Source organism: Salmo trutta, chromosome 19, assembly GCF_901001165.1.
Source record: "Salmo trutta chromosome 19, fSalTru1.1, whole genome shotgun sequence".
In the NCBI taxonomy this organism is placed as follows: Eukaryota; Metazoa; Chordata; class Actinopteri; order Salmoniformes; family Salmonidae; genus Salmo; species Salmo trutta.
In genome coordinates, this window is record NC_042975.1 from 429,735 (window position 1) to 449,853 (window position 20,119).

Consider the following 20,119-nt stretch of genomic DNA (forward strand, 5'->3'; position numbering starts at 1 on the left):
CCAGCCACATTCTGCCAAGCTGATGTTTCATGGATAATTCCCACTTCACGGATATGGAGGGGCGGGGATTTTTCCCATGCCTCCGGTGGATGAGAAGCTATCTCCCTAGACCCGTTGGATAACAAAGGGAGGACTAATCCCAACCCGTCGCTCCCTAATAAGCACTGTCATTTTTTTAGGGCAATGCTTGACAAGGTGTACTGGGCCCAGGGGGTGGCGTACCGTTCAGTGGAGGGAGGGAACTCCCCATAGCTGTGTTGTACTTGGTTTCCCTCGTTCAGGGAACAGAATATATACTCATTACTGTACGTTCTGCTGATTCCAGGTGGTACTTGGAAAGATGGCAGGAAGGACATCAATGCAGCAGCTGAAACCAGGGCCTGTTTCTTAAAATGTGTGTGTTGCTCTGTGTGTTGCTCAGTGTGTTACTCTATGTTGTGTATGTTACTCAGTGTGTTGTGTGTGTTACTCTGTGTGTGTGTGTTGCTCAGTGTGGTGTGTGCTGTGTGTGGTGTGTGTGCTGTGTGTTGCTCAGTGTGGTGTGTGCTGTGTGTGGTGTGTGTGCTGTGTGTTGCTCAGTGTGGTGTGTGTTACTCTGTGTGCGTGTGTTGCTCAGTGTGGTGTTTGTTGTCAGTCTCTCTCAGCCTCCCTAGAAGCTCCTGCAGCTCCTCCATGTTGTGATTCTTGTCCTCCAGCAGCTCATAACGCAGACTGGAGATATCCTGCTTAATCTCTTTCAGCTCACCTACACACACACACAGACACACACACAGACACACACAGACACACACACAGACACACACACAGACACACACACAGACACACACACAGACACACACACACACACACACACACACAGAGAGAGAGAGAGACACACACAGACCACACAGTTCACGTTGAGTAAAGTTTCAAAACTACTCGGCATTGCTTCTGACTGAAGTGTGTGTGTGTGTCAGTCACCTTCGTTGATCTCGTCATTTTCTTTGTCCGTCTGGGCTTTGATGATGTAACGTTTTATAAGGCGCTTCATGATCTTCTGCAACATACACACACACACACACACACACACACACAAACTGAACAGATAAACTTACAAAATACACATTCATTATTGTAACCTGGTATTGTGAGTGGAGAGGGGAGGACCATCCTCTTCAGTGATTTTCATAAAAATGTAAATAGTGAAACATTACATTTTTTTGTTGATGAAAATATACTAAATACTGCATATTCACGTCACCAAACAATTGATTAAAATACACTGTTTTGCAATGAAGGTCTACAGTAGCCTCAACAGCACTCTGTAAGGTAGAACCATGGTGTAGCCGGAGGACAGCTAGTGTCCATCCTCCTCTGTGTACATTGACTTCAATACGAAACCTAGGAGGCTCATGGTTCTCATCCCCCTTCCATAATTATGACAACTTCCAGAAGACGTCCTCTAACTTATCAGAGCTTTTGCAGCATGAACTGACATGTTGTCCACCCAATCAAAGGATCAGAGAATGAATCTAGTACTGAAAGCATAAGCTACAGCTAGCTAGCACTGCAGTGCATAAAATGTGGTTGACTAGTAGTTGACTTAAAGCGAGAGGCAATAGTTGAACAGTTTTGAACAAATACATTTCTTTAAAAATAATTGAGAAGCAAGAGAAAGGGAGAGAGAGAGCTAGCTATATTTCGTAATATTTTTTTACTTACTTTTACTTACGTAGCTACTTTAGCTAGCTAGTTTAGCCTAATCAAACACCCGGCTCGAACAGAGGAATGCTGATGATATTTATGAATGACAGTCATCCAATATGCTGTGTTAGAAATAAGACCATGCTCATTAAAATAAACAAATAATCCTCATTTTGAACGGCTGGTTACCTCATATCTGGTGGGTCTCGGAGAGTTGCTGTATCCTGAAGCTTTACTGTCTCCCAGCTGGAACACACAGAGATACAGTATTAAATATTTATTACAATTAGTATATTAATACTATTTAAATACCTATATAAATGCGTATTACCGTAATTGGTAACACTTTACAATAAGGTTTATAATTATGTTATTAATAGTTATTTAATAATTTGTAAATGCATTATAAACCAGTGAAAAACAGGTTCCAACGCATTGGTCAAAATAGTGTGATCGGCAGTCAGCGCTTGTCTCCAGTTAACCATTTATAAATGCACTTCCAAACGCAATAATATGAACCCTTATGCATCATCAAGCAACCTTATTTTCTATAGTTTCACCGTTGAACGGTATCTTTTCACATTTGGGTCCATTGTTGCTCTGCCCCAGGAACAGAAATGGTTGGTTTTCAGACCAACTCCTATGATGTGTTTTGCCCCACGTTTGAAACCCTGATGATGAATTGGTGAGCTTATTTATCCCAGTCTAATACCCTCTTATTAAAACCATGTATTATAAACATTATCCTTTACTACAGCCTTTGTTGGTGAGCCTATGGTGTTTGCCATTGCATCAAACACTTGTTACTTTCATGTGCAAACTTAGAAGAAACAACATTTCAGGGTCAATGTTGTTTAATTTTGTATTGTACCATTCACTTAAATATTTTGACCTTTTATGCTCATGTCAACTAAAGTAACCAATTTTGTTTTAGCCAATTAGAAGCCTTGCTAAGCCATCATTGCTTCAAGAATTAGCCTAGCTTCGTCAGAGGAAGAGTTGGAGAGGACAGCTTTGTCCAAGATGATTTGAGGACTTTTTTTGTGACCTGGACTTCTCTTCTATTGCATGCAGGGCATTTTCCTCCATGGATTACAGCACGCAGGGCATTTTCCTCCATGGATTACAGCGCGCAGGGCATTTTCCTCCATGGATTACAGCACGCAGGGCATTTTCCTCCATGGATTACAGCACGCAGGGCAGAGTTGCAAAGAAAAAGCCATGTCTCAGACTGGACAATAAAAATAAAAGATTAAGATGGGCAAAAGAATACAGACACTGGACAGAGGAACTCTGCCTAGAAGACCAGCATCCTGGAATCGCCTCTTCACTGTTGACGTTGAGACTGTTAGGGATAGCCCCCTTTTAAAAAATGTTTTTGCCTAAATGACATACCCAAATCTAAATGCCTGTAGCTCAGGCCCTGAAGCATGGATATGCATATTTATTTTTAAAATGTTTTTATTTCACCTTTATTTAACCAGGTAGGCCAGTTGAGAACAAGTTCTCATTTACAACTGCGACCTGGCCAAGATAAAACGAAGCAGTATGACACAAACAACAACACAGAGTTACACATGGAATAAACAAACATACAGTAAAAAAAAGATCTATATACAGTGTGTGGAAATGGAGTGAGGAGGTAAGGCAATAAATAGGCCATAGTAGCGAAGTAATTACAATTTAGCAAACTAACACCGGAGTGATAGATGTGCAGATGTACTGGTACTGGTGTGCAAAAGAGCAAAAAAAGTAAATAAAAACAATATGGGGATGAGGTATGTAGTTGGATGGGCTATTTACAGATGGGCTGTGTGCAGCTGTAGCGATCGGTAAGCTGCTCATTGGCAGCGGAGAACTGGAAGGAAAGGCAGCCAAAGGAGGAATTGGCTTTGGGGGTGACCAGTGAGATACCTGCTGGAGCGCGTGCTACGGGTGGGTGTTGCTATGGTGACCAGTGAGCTGAGATAAGGCGGGGCTTTACCTAGCAAAGACTTATAGATGACCTGGAGACAGTGTGTCTGGCGACGAATATGTAGCGAGGGCCAGCTAACGAGAGCATACAGGTCACAGTGGTGGGTAGTATATGGGGCTTTGGTGACATAACGAATGGCACTGTGATAGACTGCATTCAGTTTGCTGAGTAGAGTGTTGGAGGCTATTTTGTAAATGACATCACCGAAGTCGAGGATCGGTAGGATAGTCAGTTTTACAAGGGTATGTTTGGCAGCGTGAGTTAAGGAGGCTTTGTTGCAAAATAGGAAGACGATTCTAGATTTAATTTTGGATTGGAGATGTTTGATGTGAGTCTGGAAGGAGAGTTTACAGTCTAACCAGACACCGAGGTATTTGTAGTTGTCCACATATTCTAAGTCAGAACCGTCCAGAGTAGTGATGCTAGTCGGGCGGGAGGGTGCGGGCAGCGATCGGTTGAAGAGAATGCATTTAGTTTTACTAGCATTTAAGAGCAGTTGGAGGCCACGAAAGGAGTGTTGTATGGCATTGAAGCTCGTCTGGAGGTTAGTTAACACAGTGTCCAAAGAAGGGCCAGATGTATAGAGAATGGTGTCGTCTACGTAGAGGTGGATCAAGGAATCACCCGCAGCAAGAGCGACATCATTGATGTATATAGAGAAAAGAGTCGGCCTGGGAATTGAACCCTGTGGTACCCCCATAGAGACTGCCAGAGGTCCGGACAACACGCTCTTGGTACCATTTTAAAGGAAACACTTTGAAGGTTGTGTAAATGTGAATTGAATGTAGGAGATTTTCAGATTTTTAGATTTTCACAGATTCCGTTATTTGCAAATTGAACGAGTGGAAATACAAAATCCAATGTGTATGCTATATGGACATTTTTAGGATATGAAAAAGGTTTTTATCTAACAAAACAACACTTCATGTTATCTCTGGGACCCGTTGGATGATAAATCAGAGCAAGATTTCAGAATGTAAGTACACATTTCAGCTTCAGAGGTGAATTTATCAAACCTATCACTGTGAAAAAAAGTGTTTTGTTGTTAGGAGCTCTCCTCAAACAACAGCATGGCATTTTCTCGCAGTAAATTGGACAGTGCAGCCGATATAAGACCCTCACATTTACCGACATTTGTTGTTTCTCTAAAATCTGCGATCGTGACAAGGCGCTGTATGACTTACAACTGTCCCGTTGGCGGGAGCCTATCCCTAAGCTGCCAGTTGAAGGACTTGTGAGGCGTCTGTTTCTCAAAATAGACACACTAATGTACTTGTCCTCTTGCTCAGTTGTGCACTGGGGCCTCCCGCTCCACTTTCTACTCTGGTTAGAGCCAGTTTGCGCTGTTCTGTGAAGGGAGTAGTACACAACATTGTACCAGATCTTCAGTTTCTTGGCAATTTCTCGCATGGAATAGCCTTCATTTCTCTTAACAAGAATAGACTGATGAGTTTCAGAAGAAAGGTCTTTGTTTCTGGCTATTTTGAGCCTGTAATCGACCACCCCTCCACCTCTCCCTGCAGTAACGTTACGACCACCCCTCCACCTCCCCCTGCAGTAACGTTATGACCACCCCTCCACCTCCCCCTGCAGTAACGTTATGACCACCCTCCACCTCCCCCTGCAGTAACGTTATGACCACCCCTCCACCTCCCCCTGCAGTAACATTATGACCACCCCTCTACCCCTCCACCCCTCCACCTCCCCCTGCAGTAACGTTATGACCACCCCTCCACCTCCCCCTGCAGTAACGTTATGACCACCCCTCCACCACTCCACCTCCCCCTGCAGTAACGTTATGACCACCCCTCCACCCCTCCACCCTTCCACCTCCCCCTGCAGTAACGTTATGACCACCCCTCCACCCCTCCACCTCCCCCCTGCAGTAACGTTATGACCACCCCTCCACCTCCCCCTGCAGTAACGTTATGACCACCCCTCCACCTCCCCCTGCAGTAACGTTATGACCACCCCTCCACCTCCCCCTGCAGTAACGTTATGACCACCCCTCCACCCCTCCACCTCCCCTGCAGTAACGTTATGACCACCCCTCCACCCCTCCAACTCCCCCTGCAGTAACGTTATGACCACCCCTCCACCCCTCCACCTCCCCCTGCAGTAACGTTATGACCACCCCTCCACCTCCCCCTGCAGTAACGTTATGACCACCCCTCCACCTCCCCCTGCAGTAACGTTATGACCACCCCTCCACCCCTCCACCTCCCCCTACAGTAACGTTATGACCACCCCTCCACCCCTCCACCTCCCCCTGCAGTAACGTTATGACCACCCCTCCACCTCCCCCTGCAGTAACGTTATGACCACCCCTCCACCCCTCCACCTCCCCCTGCAGTAACGTTATGACCACCCCTCCACCAAGGTCTACCATAACTAGAGGCTGAGACAGGACCAAGGTCTACCATAACTAGTGACTGATACAGAACCAAGGTCTACCATAACTAGAGGCTGAGACAGGCCCAAGGTCTACCATAACTAGAGGCTGAAACAGGACCAAGGTCTACCATAACTAGAGACAGGACCAAGGTCTACCATAACTAGAGGCTGAAACAGGACCAAGGTCTACCATAACTAGAGGCTGATACAGGACCAAGGTCTACCATAACTAGAGGCTGAGACAGGACCAAGGTCTACCATAACTAGAGACTGATACAGAACCAAGGTCTACCACAACTAGAGACTGAAACAGGACCAAGGTCTACCATAACTAGAGGCTGATACAGGACCAAGGTCTACCATAACTAGAGGCTGAGACAGGACCAAGGTCTACCATAACTAGAGGTTGAGACAGGACCCAGGTCTACCATAACTAGAGGTTGAGATAGGACCAAGGTCTACAATAACTAGAGGCTGATACAGGACCAAGGTCTACCATAACTAGAGGCTGAAACAGGACCAAGGTCTACCATAACTAGAGGCTGAGACAGGACCAAGGTCTACCATAACGAGAGTCTGATACAGGACCAAGGTCTACCATAACTAGAGGCTGATACAGGACCAAGGTCTACCATAACTAGAGGCTGAGACAGGACCCAGGTCTACCATAACTTGAGGCTGATACAGAACCTAGGTCTACCATAACTAGAGGCTGAGACAGGACCAAGGTCTACCATAACTAGAGGCTGAGACAGGACCCAGGTCTACCGTAACTAGAGGCTGATACAGAACCTAGGTCTACCATAATTACAGGCTGATACAGTGGATGAACAGAGAGAAGTGTGTCTGTGTGTGTACCTGGTTGAGCTGTTCTCCATCAGGTGGCTGTGTGTGTCTGGTTGAGCTGTTCTCCATCAGGTGGCTGTGTGTGTACCTGGTTGAGCTGTTCCCCATCAGGTGGCTGTGTGTGTACCTGGTTGAGCTGTTCTCCATCAGGTGGCTGTGTGTGTACCTGGTTGAGCTGTTCTCCATCAGGTGGCTGTGTGTGTACCTGGTTGAGCTGTTCCCCATCAGGTGGCTGTGTGTACCTGGTTGAGCTGTTCCCCATCAGGTGGCTGTGTGTACCTGGTTGAGCTGTTCCCCATCAGGTGGCTGTGTGTACCTGGTTGAGCTGTTCCCCATCAGGTGGCTGTGTGTGGCTGTGTGTGTACCTGGTTGAGCTGTTCCCCATCAGGTGGCTGTGTGTGTACCTGGTTGAGCTGTTCCCCATCAGGTGGCTGTGTGTGTACCTGGTTGAGCTGTTCTCCATCAGGTGGCTGTGTGTGTACCTGGTTGAGCTGTTCTCCATCAGGTGGCTGTGTGTGTACCTGGTTGAGCTGTTCCCCATCAGGTGGCTGTGTGTACCTGGTTGAGCTGTTCCCCATCAGGTGGCTGTGTGTACCTGGTTGAGCTGTTCCCCATCAGGTGGCTGTGTGTGGCTGTGTGTGTACCTGGTTGAGCTGTTCCCCATCAGGTGGCTGTGTGTGTACCTGGTTGAGCTGTTCTCCATCAGGTGGCTGTGTGTACCTGGTTGAGCTGTTCTCCATCAGGTGGCTGTGTGTGTACCTGGTTGAGCTGTTCTCCATCAGGTGGCTGTGTGTACCTGGTTGAGCTGTTCTCCATCAGGTGGCTGTGTGTGTACCTGGTTGAGCTGTTCCCCATCAGGTGGCTGTGTGTGTACCTGGTTGAGCTGTTCCCCATCAGGTGGCTGTGTGTACCTGGTTGAGCTGTTCTCCATCAGGTGGCTGTGTGTACCTGGTTGAGCTGTTCTCCATCAGGTGGCTGTGTGTGTACCTGGTTGAGCTGTTCCCCATCAGGTGGCTGTGTGTGTACCTGGTTGAGCTGTTCTCCATCAGGTGGCTGTGTGTGTACCTGGTTGAGCTGTTCTCCATCAGGTGGCTGTGTGTACCTGGTTGAGCTGTTCCCCATCAGGTGGCTGTGTGTACCTGGTTGAGCTGTTCCCCATCAGGTGGCTGTGTGTACCTGGTTGAGCTGTTCTCCATCAGGTGGCTGTGTGTACCTGGTTGAGCTGTTCTCCATCAGGTGGCTGTGTGTACCTGGTTGAGGTGTTCTCCATCAGGTGGCTGTGTGTACCTGGTTGAGCTGTGCCCCGTCAGGTGGCTGTGTGTGTCTGTGTGTGTACCTGGTTGAGCTGTTCCCCATCAGGTGTCTGTGTGTGGCTGTGTGTGTACCTGGTTGAGCTGTTCCCCATCAGGTGGCTGTGTGTGTACCTGGTTGAGCTGTTCTCCATCAGGTGGCTGTGTGTACCTGGTTGAGCTGTTCTCCATCAGGTGGCTGTGTGTGTACCTGGTTGAGCTGTTCTCCATCAGGTGGCTGTGTGTACCTGGTTGAGCTGTTCTCCATCAGGTGGCTGTGTGTGTACCTGGTTGAGCTGTTCCCCATCAGGTGGCTGTGTGTGTACCTGGTTGAGCTGTTCTCCATCAGGTGGCTGTGTGTGTACCTGGTTGAGCTGTTCTCCATCAGGTGGCTGTGTGTACCTGGTTGAGCTGTTCCCCATCAGGTGGCTGTGTGTACCTGGTTGAGCTGTTCCCCATCAGGTGGCTGTGTGTACCTGGTTGAGCTGTTCTCCATCAGGTGGCTGTGTGTACCTGGTTGAGCTGTTCTCCATCAGGTGGCTGTGTGTACCTGGTTGAGGTGTTCTCCATCAGGTGGCTGTGTGTACCTGGTTGAGCTGTGCCCCGTCAGGTGGCTGTGTGTGTCTGTGTGTGTACCTGGTTGAGCTGTTCCCCATCAGGTGTCTGTGTGTGGCTGTGTGTGTACCTGGTTGAGCTGTTCCCCATCAGGTGGCTGTGTGTGTACCTGGTTGAGCTGTTCTCCATCAGGTGGCTGTGTGTACCTGGTTGAGCTGTTCTCCATCAGGTGGCTGTGTGTGTACCTGGTTGAGCTGTTCTCCATCAGGTGGCTGTGTGTACCTGGTTGAGCTGTTCTCCATCAGGTGGCTGTGTGTGTACCTGGTTGAGCTGTTCCCCATCAGGTGGCTGTGTGTGTACCTGGTTGAGCTGTTCTCCATCAGGTGGCTGTGTGTGTACCTGGTTGAGCTGTTCTCCATCAGGTGGCTGTGTGTACCTGGTTGAGCTGTTCCCCATCAGGTGGCTGTGTGTACCTGGTTGAGCTGTTCCCCATCAGGTGGCTGTGTGTACCTGGTTGAGCTGTTCTCCATCAGGTGGCTGTGTGTACCTGGTTGAGCTGTTCTCCATCAGGTGGCTGTGTGTACCTGGTTGAGGTGTTCTCCATCAGGTGGCTGTGTGTACCTGGTTGAGCTGTGCCCCGTCAGGTGGCTGTGTGTGTCTGTGTGTGTACCTGGTTGAGCTGTTCCCCATCAGGTGTCTGTGTGTGGCTGTGTAGCAGCAGCTCTCTAACAGCAGTGGCCAGGCCCAGCGTTGCTTTCGGACTAGGAACCAGGTTAAATGGGACGGGCAGGGTCCTGCCTTCCTCAAAGTAGGAGAACCACAGCTTGGCACGGGCAAACTTCCACTCCACATCAGAATCATCCTGTAAAAAGGTGGAGAGAGAAGAGAGAGAGAGAAGAACAGAGAAGGAAGGAGAGTGAGAGAGAGGAGAGAGAGAGAAGGAAGGAGAGAGAGAGAGAGAGGAGAGAGAGAGAGAAGGAAGGAGAGTGAGAGAGAGAGAGAAGAACAGAGAAGGAAGGAGAGCGAGAGAGAGAGAGAGAGAAGGAAGGTAAGAGAATGAAAGAGAGAGCGAGAGGAGAGAACAGAGATGGAGAAAGAGAGAAGAACAGAGAAGAAGAAGGAAGGAGAGAGTATTAAACAGGTTTAGGAGAGTGACTGATGAGACCTTACAATGCCAGGGCTTCGATCCTGTGTGTGTGCCAGGTATGTATTTGACTGTGCGTATGGGTGTGTTCCAAGTTTTATTTATCGTATGTATGGGATACACATGGTATACACCGTCCAATGAAATGCTTGCTTCCGGGTTCCTTCTCAACAATGCAACAACAATAAGAAATAATATAAGATAAGAATAGGAACATAAAGTAAATGGCTCAGTAGAATAAACATTTTAGCATCAGTATAATACAGGAAGACAGAATTTATCGTCCAATATTTATACGTTTTGGGGGAAAGTTCTTAAATGTTGCAGTATTTACCAATCGAATTAAGAGTCTGTTAACATCAGTAGTGGGGTAGGTGTGTGTGTGTGTGTGTGTGTGTGTGTGTGTACCTCTATCTCCTGGAAAGAGCTGTTTATCATAGCGATCAGCATGTTGAGCAGAACGATCACCATGGTAACGTTGTAAACACCATACAGCACGTAGCCGATGTTCTCAATGAACTTATGATTGTTGTTAATGACGACCGACTTCACCTCCGACAGGCCGAAGATCGCCCAGAACAGAGTCTTAAAGCTCTCCTCGAGACTGGAGGGGGGAGGGGGGTGGGGGGGGAGGAAGGAAGGGGGGGAGGAGGGAAGGGAGGGGGAGGGGGGAAGGGAGGGAGGGAGGGGGGAGGGGGAGGGAGGGGGGAGGGAATGGAGGGGGGAAGGGAGGGGGGAGGGGGGGGTGGAGGAAGGAAGGGGGGAGGAGGGAAGGAAGTGAAATAGAAGGGAGGAGGGGGAAGTTATTTGAAGCACCACTGGAAATAAAACATCATTAGAATGAAAATAAAGCCCTATGTAACAGACTGGGGTGGAACCATCTGTTAGCCTGCTGAGCTAAAGGCTGCACGGAAGTTGTTACTGTGTGTTAATGTAATGCGTGGTAAAGGCATCGTTCTGCTTGGCCCCCTGGGTAGTAGGACTGTGTGTGTTAATGTGGTAAAGGCATCGTTCTGCTTGGCCCCCTGGGTAGTAGGACTGTGTGTGTTAATGTGTTTACGTGGTAAAGGCATCGTTCTGCTTGGCCCCCTGGGTAGTAGGACTGTGTGTGTGTTACATGGTAAAGGCATCGTTCTGCTTGGCCCCCTGGGTAGTAGGACTGTGTGTGTTAATGTGTTTACGTGGTAAAGGCATCGTTCTACTTGGCCCCCAGGTAGTAGGACTGTGTGTGTTAATGTGTTTACGTCGTAAAGGCATCGTTCTGCTTGGCCCCCTGGGTAGTAGGACTGTGTGTGTGTGAATGTTTACGTGGTAAAGGCATCGTTCTGCTTGGCCCCCAGGTAGTAGGACTGTGTGTGTGAATGTTTAAGTGGTAAAGGCATCGTTCTGCTTGGCCCCCTGGGTAGTAGGACTGTGTGTGTTAATGTGTTACGTGGTAAAGGCATCGTTCTGCTTGGCCCCCTGGGTAGTAGGACTGTGTGTGTTAATGTGTTACGTGGTAAAGGCATCGTTCTGCTTGGCCCCCAGGTAGTAGGACTGTGTGTGTGTTACGTGGTAAAGGCATCGTTCTGCTTGGCCCCCAGGTAGTAGGACTGTGTGTGTGTTACGTGGTAAAGGCATCGTTCTACTTGGCCCCCTGGGTAGTAGGACTGTGTGTGTTAATGTGTTACGTGGTAAAGGCATCGTTCTGCTTGGCCCCCAGGTAGTAGGACTGTGTGTGTGTTACGTGGTAAAGGCATCGTTCTGCTTGGCCCCCAGGTAGTAGGACTGTGTGTGTTAATGTGTTACGTGGTAAAGGCATCGTTCTGCTTGGCCCCCAGGTAGTAGGACTGTGTGTGTTAATGTGTTACATGGTAAAGGCATCGTTCTGCTTGGCCCCCAGGTAGTAGGACTGTGTGTGTTAATGTGTTACGTGGTAAAGGCATCGTTCTGCTTGGCCCCCAGGTAGTAGGACTGTGTGTGTTAATGTGTTACGTGGTAAAGGCATCGTTCTGCTTGGCCCCCTGGGTAGTAGGACTGTGTGTGTTAATGTGTTACGTGGTAAAGGCATCGTTTTGCTTGGCCCCCTGGGTAGTAGGACTGTGTGAATGTTTACGTGGTAAAGGCATCGTTCTGCTTGGCCCCCAGGTAGTAGGACTGTGTGTTAATGTGTTACGTGGTAAAGGCATCGTTCTGCTTGGCCCCCAGGTGGTAGGACTGTGTGTGTTAATGTGTTACGTGGTAAAGGCATCGTTCTGCTTGGCCCCCTGGGTAGTAGGACTGTGTGTGTGTGAATGTTTACGTGGTAAAGGCACCGTTATGCTTGGCCCCCAGGTGGTAGGACTGTGTGTTAATGTGTTTACGTGGTAAAGGCATCGTTCTGCTTGGCCCCCAGGTAGTAGGACTGTGTGTGTTAATGTGTTACGTGGTAAAGGCATCGTTCTGCTTGGCCCCCTGGGTAGTAGGACTGTGTGTGTGTGAATGTTTATGTGGTAAAGGCATCGTTCTGCTTGGCCCCCTGGGTAGTAGGACTGTGTGTGTTAATGTGTTACGTGGTAAAGGCATCGTTCTGCTTGGCCCCCTGGGTAGTAGGACTCTGTGTGTTAATGTGTTACGTGGTAAAGGCATCGTTCTGCTTGGCCCCCAGGTGGTAGGACTGTGTGTGTTAATGTGTTACGTGGTAAAGGCATCGTTCTGCTTGGCCCCCTGGGTAGTAGGACTGTGTGTGTGTGAATGTTTACGTGGTAAAGGCATCGTTCTGCTTGGCCCCCTGGGTAGTAGGACTGTGTGTGTGTTAATGTGTTACGTGGTAAAGGCATCGTTCTGCTTGGCCCCCTGGGTAGTAGGACTGTGTGTGTTAATGTGTTACGTGGTAAAGGCATCGTTCTGCTTGGCCCCCAGGTAGTAGGAGTAGAGGTTGAACATTCCGATCATAAACGCCAGGAACACCAGGATAAAGATCACCATGAACTTCAAGATGTCTGCAACACACACACACACACACACACACACACACACACACACACACACACACACACACACACACACACACACACACACACACACACACACCCCCAGGGGAGGGGTGAGAAAGTTATATAATCAGGTATATTAACAGAGAGGTTATTGTGGTGTTGGGGTTATGTATAATCAGGTAGAGAAATAGAGAGGTTATTGTGGTGTTGGGGTTATGTATAATCAGGTAGAGTAACAGAGAGGTTACTGTGGTGTTGGGGTTATGTATAAGCAGGTAGAGTAAGAGAGGTTATTGTGGTGTTGGGGTTAGGGTTATGTATAATCAGGTAGAGTAACAGAGAGTTTACTGTGGTGTTAGGGTTATGTATAATCAGGTAGATTAACAGAGAGGTTACTGTGGTGTTGGGGTTATGTATAATCAGGTAGAGTAACAGAGAGGTTACTGTGGTGTTGGGGTTAGGGTTATGTATAATCAGGTAGAGTAACAGAGAGGTTACTGTGGTGTTGGGGTTAGGGTTATGTATAATCAGGTAGAGTAACAGAGAGGTTGCTGTGGTGTTGGGGTTAGGGTTATGTTTAATCAGGTAGAGTAACAGAGAGGTTACTGTGGTGTTGGGGTTAGGGTTATGTATAATCAGGTAGAGTAACAGAGAGGTTACTGTGGTGTTGGGGTTATGTATAATCAGGTAGAGTAACAGAGAGGTTACTGTGGTGTTGGGGTTATGTATAATCAGGTAGAGTAACAGAGAGGTTATTGTGGTGTTGGGGTTATGTATAATCAGGTAGAGTAACAGAGAGGTTATTGTGGTGTTGGGGTTATGTATAATCAGGTAGAGTAACAGAGAGGTTACTGTGGTGTTGGGGTTAGGGTTATGTATAATCAGGTAGAGTAACAGAGAGGTTACTGTGGTGTTGGGGTTAGGGTTATGTATAATCAGGTAGAGTAACAGAGAGGTTGCTGTGGTGTTGGGGTTAGGGTTATGTTTAATCAGGTAGAGTAACAGAGAGGTTACTGTGGTGTTGGGGTTAGGGTTATGTATAATCAGGTAGAGTAACAGAGAGGTTACTGTGGTGTTGGGGTTATGTATAATCAGGTAGAGTAACAGAGAGGTTACTGTGGTGTTGGGGTTATGTATAATCAGGTAGAGTAACAGAGAGGTTATTGTGGTGTTGGGGTTATGTATAATCAGGTAGAGTAACAGAGAGGTTATTGTGGTGTTGGGGTTATGTATAATCAGGTAGAGTAACAGAGAGGTTACTGTGGTGTTGGGGTTATGTATAATCAGGTAGAGTAACAGAGAGGTTACTGTGGTGTTGGGGTTATGTATAATCAGGTAGAGTAACAGAGAGGTTATTGTGGTGTTGGGGTTATGTATAATCAGGTAGAGTAATAGAGAGGTTACTGTGGTGTTGGGGTTAGGGTTATGTATAATCAGGTAGAGTAACAGAGAGGTTGCTGTGGTGTTGGGGTTAGGGTTATGTTTAATCAGGTAGAGTAACAGAGAGGTTATTGTGGTGTTGGGGTTATGTATAATCAGGTAGAGTAACAGAGAGGTTACTGTGGTGTTGGGGTTAGGGTTATGTATAATCAGGTAGAGTAACAGAGAGGTTATTGTGGTGTTGGGGTTATGAATAATCAGGTAGAGTAACAGAGAGGTTACTGTGGTGTTGGGGTTATGTATAATCAGGTAGAGTAACAGAGAGGTTACTGTGGTGTTGGGGTTATGTATAATCAGGTAGAGTAACAGAGAGGTTACTGTGGTGTTGGGGTTATGTATAATCAGGTAGAGTAACAGAGAGGTTACTGTGGTGTTGGGGTTAGGGTTATGTATAATCAGGTAGAGTAACAGAGAGGTTACTGTGGTGTTGGGGTTATGTATAATCAGGTAGAGTAACAGAGAGGTTATTGTGGTGTTGGGGTTAGGGTTATGTATAATCAGGTAGAGTAACAGAGAGGTTACTGTGGTGTTGGGGTTATGTATAATCAGGTGGAGTAACAGAGAGGTTACTGTGGTGTTGGGGTTATGTATAATCCGGTGTAAATGTTAATACAGTAGGCAAATAATTAGTAGTCAACAACTTTGCCATCATTATGATGTCATCAATTTTACTTTAGACAGATGGCAATGTTGTCATTAGCTATCAAGGTTTGTCAAAAGTACTTAGCAATACTTAAGTTGGCTAGCTAAAATCCGGTGCTCTCCCCTCAGTCTTGGCTATATAGTTAACGCTATACTACGTCTAAAGTCAATTTGACGATATCACAATGATGACAAGGTTTTCCTACTAAGGATTTGCCTCCTTTAGAAAAGTCATTGTTTTTCCAAGCCACTGCAATGCACTTTAGACTAGTTCTTTATCAACACCAATTGAGAAGGAATTGAGTAGAACATTTTATCTGGAGTCAGTCTTCAAAAGAATGTGCAAAACAATATTGTGACGAAACATGCAGCCCATTAACCAACCAGGTCTCACAGTCTCACGTCAGAATTAGACGTTCATCCATGTTTCTCAAACGTCAAATTTCAATTTTTTTCCAAGAATAACACTTAGAAGTGTTTAAGGCATTAAATCTGCATTTTTAAGGTTGGAGTTCAGTTCAGGCATTAATTCCAATTGGTTGGTTAAGGTAAGAGTTAAGGTTTGGGATAGGCTTAAAACAAAAATACCAAAAACAACTTTATATCACTGGACTCAAACTTGCAAACTTGGGAATCAGAGGCAGATGCTTACCCGATCCACCATCCCTGTCCACAACACCCTAGCAAAACCCAAAACCTTGAAGGTAACACAGCTCACTGTTGCCCCTAGTGGCCGCTTTCCACGTCATCTCCCGACATCCTTAGACATGGATGGACGTCAAATATTGACTTGTGTCATGGGTGAACTGGCTGCATAAATAGCAGTTAGTTAGGTGTGTGTACCTTTAACAGTGCGTCCCAGTGATATCTGCAGCGGTCCGAAGCTTTCATTGGCTGGCAGGATGTAGGCTATGCGGCTGAAACTGAGCACCACGGCAACCGCATACAGCCCCTCAGATACCAGCTGGGGGTCAGAGGGCAACCAGGAGAGACGAGCTGGGGGGGATTGATTGGTTGGTTGGTTGATTGATTGATTAAATGAATGAATGATTGACTCAAGTCCAAGCTGTGTGTGTGTGTGTGTGTGTGTGTGTGTGTGTGTGTGTGTGTGTGTGTGTGTGTGTGTGTGTGTGTGTGTGTGTGTGTGTGTGTGTGTGTGTGTGTGTGTGTGTGTGTGTGTGTGTGTGTGTACTCACCCAGTGTGTAGTAGTGTACGTGTGGTGGAAGGGTGATGTTGTCCAGCGTAGAGAGGTGGGTGTAGTGTGTGTGGACGTATAGCTGGGCTGAGTAGGTGTGGTTATAGGCAGAGAAGCGGGAACTGAAGGACGCCAGGAAGATGGCCAACATTCCGAAGTCCAGGAAGTTCCAGGGTTCTAAGAGGTATTCTCCCGCTCCCTGGGACCAGATCTCCTTTACCTCCGCCCAAATCATACCTGAGGGAGGGAGTTAGTAGTTCATGGATACTCCTTTCACCCCAGTTCAGATCATTCCGCTGGACTTACTTTACATTTAGTAGTGTTACAGCCTGAATTCAATTTAGATTAAATAGATTACAGTAGACAAAGTGAAAACATGTTCTTAGAAATGTTTGCTAATTTATTGAAAATTAAATTAAGAAATGTGTAATTTACGTGAGTATTCACACCCCTGAGACAAGACATGTTAGAATCACCTTTGCCAGCGATTACAGCTGTGAGTGTTTCTGGGTAAGTCTTTAAGAGCTTTTCACAACTGGATTGTACAATATTTGCAGATATTTATTTGTAAAATTCTTCAAGCTCTGTCAAGTTGGTTGTTGATCATTACTAAACAGCCGTTTTCAAGTCTTGCCATAGATTTTCAAGACGACTTAAGTCAAAACTGTAACTAGGTCACTCAGGAGCATTCAATGTCATCTTGGTAAGCAACTCATATATATTTGGCGTTGTGTTTCAGGTTATTGTTCTGCTGAAAGGTGAATTTGCCTCCCAGTGACTGTTGGAAAGCAGACTGAAACAAGTTTTCCTCTAGGATTTTGCCTGTGCTTAGCTCTATTCTGTTTTTTTTTATCCCAAAAAGCTCTCTAGTCCTTGCCGATGACAAGCATACCCCTAACATGATGCAGCCACCACCATGCTTGAAAATATGAAGAGTGGTACTCAGTGATGTTGGAATTGCCCCAAACATAACACTTTTTGTATTCAAGATATAAAGTTAATTTCTTTGCCACATTTTTTGCAGTTTTACTTTAGTGCCTTTTTGCAAACATGATGCATATTTTCGAATAGTTTTATTCTGTACAAGTTTCCTTCTTTGTCATTTCAGTTAGTATTGTGTAGTAATGGTAGACTTCCGGTCAGGTGATGTAAGAAGACGTGTTTGAGAAAGGTACCCAATTAAACATTTATTTTTAAGTTTTTACACGCCGCTGTACGTTTTTATGTTAATGTATCAGTTTGTTATATTCTTATAATCACTTTTTATGGTACCATGAGCAAGACCAACCCAAAGAGAACTGCTACGACCAACACATCGTCGAAGGCCGAACCAACTACTGAAAATGGCTGCCGCATCCAGCCCTGCTGCAGAGTCGGAGGCCTTTTCTATGACCACGCTGAGCTAGCAAAACAAAGAAGTAGCCTAAAAGAGGATATGGCTTGTCTCCTCAGCACTTCGCTTGCACCTCTCCAAACTTCCATTGACGCCTTTTGCGAAACAGTCAACACGTTTGGGCGATGCCTCACTACACTAGAAGGTTTTTCCATTGACAACACCAAGCGGATTGCTGAGCTAGAAGCAGCTGTCTCTTATACGGAAACGGCCAACACAGCTCTACTTTCCAAGTTAGATTCGCTGGAGAATTATGCCAGAAGGGAAAACATCCGATTGTTGGCGTCATGGAGAGAAATAAGACTGGAGTCAACCCTGTGAAACATGCTGGTGGAAGTGATGGGTAAAGGTGTCTTTGACAAGCCGCCAGAGCTCGACCGAGTGCACAGATCCCTCTCCCCCAAACCCAACTCAGGGGAGCAACCTAGGTTAATCATAGCTGCTTTCATTATTACCAAGACAAGGAACGGGCAATGCGCTGGGCAAGGGAGCATGAACCAACATTCTGTGGCCAAGATATATGATTCTACCCGGACTTGAGTGCCAACCTTGTGAAGAAACGAGCTGAATTCAAGGACATCAAAACCGGTCTCAACAAGAAGAGGATCAAGTTTCATCTCCTACACCCTCACCGTCTTCTATGCGCATAGAGTAAAGTTGACTGATTTTCATGACATCCACTTGGACATTACTTTTCACATGAAAGCTGTTGTTTTATCTTCTCATTCCAGGAGCGCAGACTTATTGTTTTGTTATATTTGACTGAGACTAATGGCAACACCCAAGCGGGAGCTGGCTGGAGACACTTGACTGTTTACTATCTGGCTGGCTAGCTAATGCCACATTTATTTTGAGATGTATTTCTACATGGCTCAGGAGCACCGAGGGATATCTTCACTACGTCTATACTTGGCTGAGAAGATTTCAGACAACAGGGACATTCGGCTGACTTGTTAGCATGGCTAGCTAAGCACAGCAAAAACCGGAGTGCTCAAGCACTGACTGGGCTATTTGAATGTGGCGGTGGATTTAGCTAAGCACTTCACCATTTCTAGCGGTTAGCTAGCTGAGATATAGTTTGACATATGGACAACTACCTAGCTAGCTACATCTAGAATTGACTGAACATGACCTGTATCCATGTACGTAGCTGGCACTAGTAACATATGTTAAATATCCAACGTGGGTTTTTTATGTTTAAGGGATGCTTAAATCCTATTTTCTACCATTTACATTTTAGTCATTTAGCAGACGCTCTTATCCAGAGCAACTTACAGTAGTGAATGCATACATTTTTTTCTCCGTACTGGTCCCCCGTGGGAATCAAACCCACAACCCTGGCGTTGCAAACACCATACTCTATTAATTGAGCCATACGGGACCACCAGCATGTTAAATGTGCAACCAGAGGGAAAAAAAATCTAGACCAGCTTTACTCCACACACAGAGACGCGTACAGAGCTCTCCCTCGCTCTCCATTTGGCAAATCTTACCACAACTCTATCCTCCTGATTCCTGCTTACAAGCAAAAACTAAACCAGGAAGTACCAGTGACTCGCTCCAATAAGGAAGTGGTCAGATGACGCAGACGCTAAACTACAGTACTGTTTTGCTAGCATAGACTGGAATATGTTCCGGGATTCTTCCGATGGCATTGAGGAGTATACCACATCAGTCACTGGCTTCATCAATAAGTGTATCGATGACGTCATCCCCACAGTGACCGTACGTACATACCCCAATCAGAAGCCATGGATTACAGGCAGCATCTGCACTCAGATAAAGGGTAGAGTTGCTGCTTTCAAGGAGCGGGACTCTAACCTAGACGCTTATAAGAAATCCCGCTATGCCCTCCGACGAACCATCAAACAGGCAAAGCGTCAATACAGGAATAAAATTGAATCATACTACACCAGCTCCGACGCTTGTCAGATGTGGCAGGGAATGCAAACTATTATGGACTACAAAGGGAAGCACAGTTGCCAGCTGCCCAGTGACACGTGCCTACCAGACGAGCAAAATAACTTCTATGCTTGCTTCGTGGCAAGCAACACTGAAACATGCAGGAGAGCATCAGCTGTTCCTGATGGCTGTGTGATCACGCTCTCCGTAGCCGATGTGAGTAAGACCTTTAAACAGGTCAACATTCACAAGGCCACAGGACCAGACGGATTACCAGGACGTGTAGTCCGAGCATGCGCTGACCAACTGGCAAGTGTCTTCACTGACATTTTCAACCTGTCCCTGACCAAGTCTGTAATACCAACATGTTTCAAGCAGACCACCATAGTCATTGTGCCCAAGAACACCAAAGTAACCTGCCTAAATGACTACCGACCCGTAGCACTCACGTCTGTAGCCATGAAATGCTTTGAAAGGCTGGTCATGCCTCACATCAACACCATGATCCCAGAAACCCTAGACCCACTCCTATTTGCATACCGCCCCAACAGATCCACAGATGATGCAATCTATTTTTGCATTCCACACTGCCCTTTCCCACCTGGACAAAAAGAACACCTACGTGAGAATGCTATTCATTGACTACAGCTCATCGTTCAACACCATACTGCCTTCAAAGCTCATCACTAAGCTAAGGACCCTGGGA

General features: G+C 46.5%; 1 protein-coding gene across 1 annotated transcript in view; it reads right to left on the reverse strand.

The window, feature by feature from the left end:
- Positions 1-590: 590 nt before the first annotated feature.
- Positions 591-20,119, reverse strand: part of LOC115155041 (short transient receptor potential channel 6-like) — a 59,100-nt gene continuing 39,571 nt past the window's right edge. The window contains exons 10-17 of the mRNA XM_029701836.1: positions 16,119-16,355; positions 15,766-15,918; positions 12,735-12,846; positions 10,295-10,490; positions 9,413-9,604; positions 1,873-1,929; positions 961-1,036; positions 591-745 (exon numbers count right to left, since the gene is read on the reverse strand). Of these exons, the coding sequence (XP_029557696.1) occupies positions 591-745; positions 961-1,036; positions 1,873-1,929; positions 9,413-9,604; positions 10,295-10,490; positions 12,735-12,846; positions 15,766-15,918; positions 16,119-16,355 (1,178 nt within the window). The remainder of the gene's footprint in view (positions 746-960; positions 1,037-1,872; positions 1,930-9,412; positions 9,605-10,294; positions 10,491-12,734; positions 12,847-15,765; positions 15,919-16,118; positions 16,356-20,119) is intronic.